The sequence below is a fragment of the Streptopelia decaocto genome, assembly GCF_964273445.1.
Source record: "Streptopelia decaocto genome assembly, chromosome: 1".
Classification (NCBI taxonomy): Eukaryota; Metazoa; Chordata; class Aves; order Columbiformes; family Columbidae; genus Streptopelia; species Streptopelia decaocto.
Window position 1 is genome coordinate 74,681,586 of NC_138663.1, and position 10,031 is coordinate 74,691,616.

A 10,031-nucleotide genomic window follows, 5' to 3' on the forward strand; every position below is an offset into this window, starting at 1 on the left:
GCTGAAAACAATAGCTGTGGAACTCCATGCAGGTATTTCTATTAATTGCCCATGAAATCAGGCACAACCACCATTCAAATGAGGTAATTTGCAGAACTGTTACAATAACAAAAATTGGGGCAGATAGTAACTTCACTGAAGTCAAAGGATATATGTCCACTTATACCAATAGCATTCTCTGCTGTTACCTCACACACATCCATCAGAGCTGTATAACAAATACAATTCCCGTGTTTAAGAACAATTGGCTTTCTGAGAACAGCCTAAATCACAAAAGCTCGAAAGTTGCAATAGCAGCATAAAAAAATATAGACAGCAAATCTGTGGTCATCTGCCAAAGCTAGGCAGGATTGGCAATTGCAGTTTTCCAAAAGCAGTTTCCTGGCCTGTCCAAAAAAAATCTGGAAGCCTAGTCTGTTTTCTTGTGGATGCCAAATTGCAGCTGTTAATGCCTGATAGTGTAACTGTTAAGCTTGTCATACAGGCCAGTGGTCTGAGAGAGGTAAGGGAAGTGGGTTAGGAATGCAGTAGCTTTGCTTCACTTTTGCATCCATACCTATACCTCATGTCAATAATACACTTTGGTCCCCTATACTGCCATGCTGGCCTCTTACACTGGTGGTAGAATTCACAGAAAGGTGGGGAAATCATTGCAGGCTGAAAAATTATATTTCCCCCTTGTGGATCTGCACCTACCTGTTTCATGTTCTTTGGCTACAACCAAACCTACAACGGGAAAATAAAACATTTAGGATTATTCAGTGCCTGGAACACACTTGGGTTTTCTGACTACTTATGCATGGATACGTTTTGCTACTGAAAAAGAAATAACAGATTGAGCGAATTAAAGATGCAAGCAACTTGTCAGGGCTGGTAAATCTAAACACTGGCCCATTGCTAGTTCAGTTATTGCATTAACTATGGGTTCTTTCTTGAAAAGCCCAGACAATTAGTTACATGCAACCTTTGTGCTTTGATCCAGTTCCCAGAGAAGGCAGTGGAAGATTCCTCATTATTGTCAGTGAATGCTAGATTGGGCGGTATAAGACAATAGGAAGGGAACTTAAGCCTCACCAAACTTACAGCTGTTGCAAACACCCCAGCCAGCACAGACACCAACCAGGATAAGTGTTCCGGCAACATTCATTGCACGGAAATGTATGTGAGGTCTCAGCAAGTCTGCACCAGTGAGATCCTCAAGAGAGCGCTGGGAAGTCTCACTAAATATGAGATTATATGTTGGATCTAGAAGCATAAATACCACTTGTGCACATATTATACAGTGTTAGGCTGAGGCTTTGTTTCCAGCTCACCCACCAGTACTGCTAAGGCAGCAATCAAAAAGACACCAAGTACGAGGATTCTCTCATGTAATTCCTTTTGTGGCTCTGCACAGGATCACTGCAGAACTGAGTCCTCCCAGTAACAAACCAGAACAATGTTGTTTCATAATTCAGTGACTTTGCACTGTTTGGGGTTTGGTCTAAGATTGTACTACATAGCTTTTTTTGAACACAGTATCTGTTATCTAATAAGAAACACTTCAGAGAAACTATAAATTATTTACAGATTAAGCCAAATTAAGAAAAAAATAGTCTAGGCCCACTAAATGTATAGTGTAATTTTGACACTAGGAATGTTCTCACGTTTTTACCTACTGTTGTGCAGACACAATTCAAATCAAGCTTAGAAGTGTCTCAAGTGGTACAGTAACCTCAAGTCTGGAAGACTTGATTTGTCATCTGGTGGTTTGTGAAGGTGTACTTCCTGTGAATGTAAAATGAAAATGACATGTTACCAGTCCCCTGAAACCCTGTAAAATGTGAACTGCCACCCCATAAGTACAGGCATATGCATATGCCTGCATATAGCAAGATCTGCATAACACACGTATGCAGCAGTCACCACACCTGATGGCCTGTCACCATAACCCTGCTAAAGCCTATGAACACAGGACAACGACTGGCTATTTTTAAGAATGACAAAACTAATACTCTTTATTTGCATTTCAGATATAGCAGGGAAGTTAAATTTAAATTTAAGTGAAGAGGAAATTAACCAAATGACAAAATACGTTTTAAAGAAAAAATGAGAGATTTGCATACTATGACTTCCTTCAGAGTTGTATCTCGTTAAAACCATGGGAAAGCTCATTGCTACATAGGGTGATTATACAGAAGCCATAAAAGCCCGTAGGTACAAAGCTTATAAAAATAAAAATGACAAATTTTTTCAGTTTCTGCTGTACTGACAAGATATTTCATGGTCTGTTTCTATAGTCACTTTATACAGGGACTTTCCTGTATTCTCTTCTTTAATCTCATGATACTAATTGCCTGGTTTTCATTTGATATATCGTTCAGTTGGAGGACTTAACTCCTTGGGATCATACACTGTGTATCCAGGTTATGTGGTAAATTGGCAAAATTTACTAAAATTTGGATAATAACTCCAAATAAAAAACCACAGGAGCTGACAGCTTGAGAGTTTTTGTTGAACCAGTACAGGTTAGGGGTGACCTGCTGGAAAGCAGCACTTCAGAGAAGGACTTGGGAGTTCTGGTCGACAACAGGCTGACCATGATCCAGCAATGTGCCCTTGTGGCCAAGAAGGCCAAGAGTATCCTGGGGTGCATGAGGAAGAGTGTGACCAGCAGGTCAAGTGAGGTTATCGTCTCCCTCTACTCTGCCCTGATGTGGCTGCATCTGGAGTACTGCATCCAGTTCTGGGCTCTCCAGTTTAAGAAGGACAAGGAACTACTGGAGGAGGTCGACAATCATTAGGGGACTAGAGCACCTTTCTTATGAAAAGAGACAGAGAGCTAGATCTGTTCAGCCTAGAGAAGAGAAGGCCGAGAGGGGAGCTTATCAATGTTTATTAATACCTCAAGGGTGGGTGTCAAGAGGATGGGACCAGACTCTTTTCAAGTGGTGCCCAACGATAGGATGAGGGGCAACAGGCACGGACTGAAGCATGGGAGGTTCCATCTGAATATGAGGAGAAAATTCTTTACTCTGAAGGTGCCAGAGCACCGGAACAGGCTGCCCAGAGAGGTTGTGGAGTCTCCTTCTCTGGAGACATTCAAAACCCACCTGGACAAATTCCTGTGCAATATACTCTCGGTGAACCTGCTTTAGCAGGTGGGTTGGACTGGATGGGTTGGATGACCTCCAGAGGTCCCTTCCAACTCTAACCATTCTGTGATTCTGTGAAAAACAAGTTAGAAATAAAAAGTACGTGGAATGTGTCTTAGGATGGCCTCGACTAGAGCTCTTCTCAGCAAGCTGCACCTCTGCCCCACGCCCAGCGCTGTAAGAAACACCCAGAGGTAGCTCTCACTCACGCTGCTCTTAATGATCACCAAAAACATCTGGTAGCCAGGACTGGTCAGCACACATCTTGCCCTTGCAGATCTCCCTGCCACACGCACCAGCTGCCCAAGCTACAATGAAGCTACAATGAAGGTAAAAGGGTCCCAGCAAGATGGCAACACGGGGGCTGCTCGTCTCCTCTCAAAGTGCCACTCTAGGACAGTAAAAGCTCAGAAGAGACACAGAAATCTGGCTTTTGTGGCCCAGAAAGGAAGGCATCGGTAACAGCATCCCAGTCAAGTTCTGTAGTAGGAACAGTGCCAAATTCCAAATCTGCTCATTCAGCGAGCCTGCTACATTTTTAGGCTGTTTCTGACTGTGCCTAATTAGCTTAGATATGGTTAGTAGCAGCATTTTATAGAGAAATGACATTACCAAACTGTTTTCAGATGTAGGACGAACAGATTGCTACCAAGGTATGAAGAGAGCATCATTAGGAATTATCAAGTATTCACTACCAGTAGGGAGAATAAGGTAAAACTATTAAGTTTTGCATCAAAAAACTTAATTATTTTACATAAGGTTTCCTTTATATACAAGTTTGATGCTGTAAAACTCAATCCTAGTATTCTGGAGTGAATAAAGCAGTAATTTCTAAGCTCTTATGTAGTCGTCTTGAATATTTTTTATTTATTCTATTCAGAAAAAATAATGAAGGTCTCAGTCCATGCTCTGAGCATCTTTATGTAATGTAATATTCAGAGCGAAATTTCCTCATCGACTGCTCAGTCCTTTCCACCTAATAAGTGTACAGATACACATTAAAAGGAATTTAAACAAAAAATAAAAATCTTTTTTTTCTTTTTAATTTTCTTCTTTGGCTGGAAGGCACAATTCATTCTCTTTCTCAAAAGTCTGAGAGAATTAATGGCCTAGGAATTCATGGAAGTATCCAGGCTTCAGCTTGCAGTCACTGTAATGTGTCCTTTCCCTCCTTTCAGCTCACAAGGGTACTCTGGGTTGGAAACGGCATTATTCTTGTACCCCCTCATTCCTCAGCTACACGGTCTGAAGGAGGAATACTCCAAGAGCAAAGAAAGAAGGCGCAGTTGCCCACCAGTCCACTTCCAACTCAAGCGGGCGCAGCACAGCCTTGTGTCCATGTGGCAGATGTATAAAGCCAACTGTGCATTTTCTTCCCAGGGAGATGCCGGTAGAGACACCAATGACACGTGCAACCAACGCAAACGGGGCACCATCAACTTCCCCAACCACAATAATAAATACCAGGAGAGTGTAGGGGAAAGCCGAGATGGAACTGTATTTTAAGAAAACAGTGGAGCAGACTAGAGCCTACAGGTGGATTGAGGCTTGCTGATATTTACCAAAGTCTCTCACTCATCACTCTTGTGTTAAAGCTTTCTACGGGTGGAATTAATTCTGCCTTGATTAATAGTTCTGCAGTTCACCTGTGTTCAAGGTACCTCCACATTTAACAAGTTTAGCCAGGCTAAAACAACAGGCCATAACATATCCCAAGGAAAATTAACCCTAGGCTCCAGCCGGAACCACAGAAAAGTTCAAAAGCTGGTTACAAGGTATTTTATGTACTGGGAAATGTGTACAGTAGGTTTTGGGTTTTCTTTAATACTGTACTGCTCCCACAGTTGTCTTATGCAGTCACTTTTAAGAAAAATCTCACTCTGAAAAATTAACGCAGCTGAGAATTAAAAATTACTGAAAGAGAAGTTGAAACAAGGACAAGAATAATACATGTGAAAACACTCAGATCTGAGCAGAAGTAACACTGACTTCAAAATCAGTTTGAAATAATAAAAAAGTTGGGGCTTTGACAGTGATTAAGTAAACATACCATCTGCACTTCCCAAGAATATCAAAATGTTATAGGTTAAAAGAATCTTGTGTAAAAAGTGTCTTGTGATAATTTGTAAACAAGTATTCAGCAGCCAGTCACAGATTAAGGCAGCATTACAGTTCAACACCTTTTTGTGCATTATAGTTGTGCCCAGTTTTGTTCGTGCTGCTGTTAGTAAATGCGAGTCTTTCTCATCCAAGTTTGTGACCTGAGTCCTGAACCGCAAACCACACTGTTCTTCAGCACAATGCTAAGAATTCAGCCCCAGATCTTGCACCGCTGGAGACCAATGAAGTAAACTTTTAAATACTATGATGAAAGTCATACTGGACCATTAAATATTGCAGATTTCAGATAAGGGAGTCACATTTAGCAATTAACAGTCAGAAAATTACAGTAGTCTAATAAGAGCTTCCTGGCTGAAAATTTTCTGAAAAATTGTACTGAACCAAAGCACATAAACTCATCCTGGCCCCTCTTTGTGACTTCGGCTCTGGCCATTACTCACCATAATCTTTCTTAACATGTGATTATCCTTCCTTGAGGTCTGAAGTCTTAGTGGGGCCCTGAATAGATAAAAGAGAGAAAAACCTTAGTCCCTATACAAAGTTTAAATGCATAACTTTCATGAATGCATGGGAAGGGAATAGAAGTGGACCTTCTAGTAGATGTCCCTTCAGGCAGTGCTACAGCTGCAGGATCCTGTGACCCTCCAGCTGGTGTGGTTCCTCCTAAATGTGGAGCAGGCTCAAGCAATCCCCACTTGAGAGTCTCTGTTTCTCATTTCACTCTCCGCTCTTCTGTGTGCAGCACAATTTTGTACTAGGGAAAGGATACATATCTTCTGCAAATATTTCAGTACCTTGTATCTCCTCAAATACACACCTGTTTATTCTGGATATCAGTGATTCTTCATCTAGATCAATCACAGGTTTGATTTTTGCTTAGCTGTACTAGTCTCAAAACTTTTGATATTGTTTTAACTAGGAATAATCATCATTATTGCTTCTGGAGTAATTCTGAATATTTGCTATTCAGCTGTAAGAAAAAAAATGGCATAGGGCCCTAAGCCTTAACGCTGTGTGCAGTAGGACATCCCTTGGTATTGCTACTGCTTCAAAGAGGTGAGGCGGGCACTGATCTCTTCTCTCTGGTGACCAGTGTCAGAACCCAAGGGAATGGCAGGAAGGTGTGCCAGGGGAGGTTTAGTTTGGACATTAGGAAAAGGTTCTTCCCCAAAGGGCGTTGAAGCACTGGAACAGGCTCCCCAGGGAGGTGTCACGGCCCCAAGCCTGACAGTGTTCAAGAAGAGACTGGACAAGGCCCTCAGACACATGGTGTGAACTGTGGGCTTGTCCTGTGCAGGGACAGGAGTTGGACTCAATGATCCTTGTGGGTCCCTTCCAGCTCAGGACATTCTATGACAGAACTGCTCAGCTAGCAGTCAGGATGCTCAGTCACAGTTGGCAAACACTTGGCTGCAGTAAGCAAAGCTGAGGTGTGCTTCCGATGCTGCCCTTCCCCTGCAGCTGCAGGAAGCCAGCTCCTTGCCTGGTGGACTGTAAACCTGGTCGATTATACCAGTCACAGACATGTTATTTTAAATCTTTACTTTTTTAAGCCTGGTGGGAATGAGATGTGTTCTGGTACTGCCACATAGCTAAAAACTGAGTCCCTGTCTGCCCTTCTACAAAGGCGAGGAGCAAGATGGATCAATGTGCCCATGTCAGCCTTGTGCCTGAAGCTCCCTTTCTATTACTGCAGCTTTCTGACAGCTTGGGGACGCCCTCAGCAGACCAGGCTCAGGGAAGAAGGCATGACAATCAGGCCCATTGCATTTGATTTTAATTTGTCGTGTTCCTCTAGGACATGTGATGATTACCATTTCTAGTTAAAGCAATGTCGACAACTTTCAGATCAAGCTTCCTAATACAATATAAGCTAAGGAAAAAAACAAAACAAAACAAACAAAAAAAACCCAACCACCACCACAAGAACCACCATAACCAACAACAACAAACAAACAAACAAAAACCAACAAAACCCACACACTAAAAACCCCAAACCTAAAAACCCTCATGGATCTAGATCAAGAAGCAATCATCAATTTCAAAATCCTACTACAAAGGTGTTAATCTGCTGTTTGACAAGATATCAAGTGATTTGTGGAGGTACAGATCCCTTTATCTCCTAGGTAACTTAATTTACTGAAATGGGGAAATTAGCTCTCTACTAACTTCAGTAACACTGCTATTTATGGCTGTACTGTCTGCAAGGGGTCATTAGTGATTTCTGATGCTGATCTGTTAAGAGGGAAAGAGCGGCTAGGCTGAGTTTGCCAGAAAACTGATGACAACTGGCATAGCACACAAGGACACACCACGCTGCTGGTCACTTTCAGCATTTAAATTCTCAGGTACCTCTAAAACCAGAAGTAATCCTCACAAAATTAATGCAGTCTTTCCCTTCACATTGGGGCATTGAGAACATTTTAAAATGTTGAAGTGCTAAAAAAGTGCACTGGATGAAATATTTGAAAGATGCAGGCATCTAACCTGGCTTTTAGCATCAGGTGAACCAAATGTGTGGTGTTCAAGTCGGCTTCTCACTGCAACGTTAGGAAGGCATGTTCGCAGTCTGACCATTTGTCCCATGAAAATTAAAAGCATCGAGTGCATCATTTGCATTATTATACACATAAGGGTTTGCACAGTTTGAGCGACTGGATTATTACTTCTGATTCTCCATATGCAAAGGGTGAGGTTCACCTAAGAAGGAGAGAAAGGAAGAAGTTCCACCTCTTTATCTCATCTCCAGATGGTAGTGAAAGCCTTTTAAACATATACTTTTGTAAATCAGCTTCTATGCACATGGGTGCTACCTGGTTCCCAATGCTCCCTCAGGTAAGTGCTGGTTGGGCCAGTGGACAAAACCCACGTGTATGCAGGTTTTCAGATATGAAATCCAGGGAGCCAGTATTGCTGTAGGAAGACTAACAGATAATAAAGGAGGGGTTTATGATTCTAATGGTCTGATAAACCTAAGACAGAGTGGAGCTGAATCATCAAGTTATTTTGTAAATAAATTTTAGCAAAGATAAACTAACGTTTATACTTTTTGCTCACCCAGAGCACTGGAATAATTTTTAAAGTTGTCTCTGTCTTTTGCAGGTTCTTCGTGAGTACAGCATTGACCTAACTGGATTTATTTAAGATTTTGTAATAATATGATAAAACTTTGTCTTCAAAAATATTCTATAATGATGTTCTCCAGGCATTCATCCAGTAGGATTTGGTCAAATGCAGATAAAGAGAGTGACTGATTTATAATTTCAAATTTCAAACTAATAAATGAATTGAGCATGGCATTTTTGTATCTATTCATTAGAAAACTCAAAATAGTTTAAAATTCTGACAGTGGTCCTGTATTGTGGATTAAATCTACATAGTGAGGGAATTAATTTTGCATAATCCATTTATCAAAAAAGAAAAAGACAACAATTAACATTGTCAAAATAATGCTTTCTAAGACATCTCCAAAAGCAATTCATTTAAGGAAATTTTTTTAATTTTATGCATTTTATTCATGTCATCGCTTAACTTCAGTAAAAAGGTTTACAAGGCATACTATTCAATTTCCTCAATTGTCATTTTCCATGTGTATTACTTTTCATTTGTTATCCTTCATTATTCAGAAAAATCATCCAATTTCTCGGTGCAGCTTTTCCCCTACTTGCAGTGCCATATTTGTACTGTCAAAGACATGTTGATATGGACCAGCCATTAAAATCTGAGCAGATGCCAACTGCGTGTGGACACCACAGCTTTCTCTGTTAAAACTGTTGTTCTACATCCTTCAGCACAGTTCAGAAAATAAACTGCTTTACCAATAAACATCAGCTTCTTAACTGCAGAGAAATACACATAGTGTTAGCTGTGAGGCTTAGTTTTTTAAGGATACCAGATATATATTTATAAGATAAACAGTAAACTCCAAGTGAAAATCTCTGGTTAGATTTCCCTGATTCTGTTTGCGTATTTTGGGAGGTATTAAGAAATAATTGTTTGACTGTTGAACTCTTGTGATAATTAAAGGATAATATAATCATCAGAGCCTGCTTTTTGGGATTATATCAACAATTAAACACTCACCTGCTCTGAAGAATTTTTAGATAAATATTTCACTATCTGGTTCCTGAATTAGTTTTCATCAACACACCAAAGAGCCCTGTCCTCATCACCTGAACTGATTCGGTACCTTTCTTTCTCCCAAGTAACATATAAAGATAACTCAACAAAAATTAATAAAACAAACAAAAAAAGAGAGCAAGTTATGCATGCACAAACACATATATACACATCAGTGGAGGGTATTGGAATGAGAAAGGGCAGAGGAACAAAATCCTGGTTTTCTTATTATTTCTAGTGAACATGTGAACCATTGAGATGAATCCAAAAGGTTCCCAGTGCAGAACACTTTAATGCATATTTTTTTCTGAGAAAATGTTTCATTGCATTTGGACCTTTCAGGACATACTTTGAAAATTCTGAGTAAAAAGCATTGGGGAGGTTTCAGGTTGGATGTTCTATATTGTTTCTCTTTTAGCTTCTAAGATTTGTGTAATTTGTACCCTACTATAAAATAAATACATTTTGAATTGAATATATCTGAAATAGTAATATAAAAAGTGCTTGCTAGGCTGTTTCTCTGACACTGCTGGCTATTTGTAAGTCCCTGAAATTGCTGCTTAGATATTTGATTAACAGACGAGATCGAAACTATCATTATTTAAGGATGTTCTCCCATACTAAATAAATACCAAAATTCCACTAATAGAAAACAGC

General features: G+C 40.2%; 1 protein-coding gene across 1 annotated transcript in view; it reads left to right on the forward strand.

The window, feature by feature from the left end:
- The window catches only part of EFCAB6 (EF-hand calcium binding domain 6), a gene marked incomplete at both ends in the record, with an annotated part of 104,172 nt that extends 98,627 nt beyond the window's left edge, over positions 1-5,545 (forward strand). Inside the window, 4 exon segments of the mRNA XM_082075704.1 lie at positions 2,084-2,179; positions 4,313-4,524; positions 5,388-5,482; positions 5,486-5,545. Coding sequence (XP_081931830.1) covers positions 2,084-2,179; positions 4,313-4,524; positions 5,388-5,482; positions 5,486-5,545 — 463 coding nt within the window.
- Between the last annotated feature and the right edge of the window lie 4,486 nt (positions 5,546-10,031).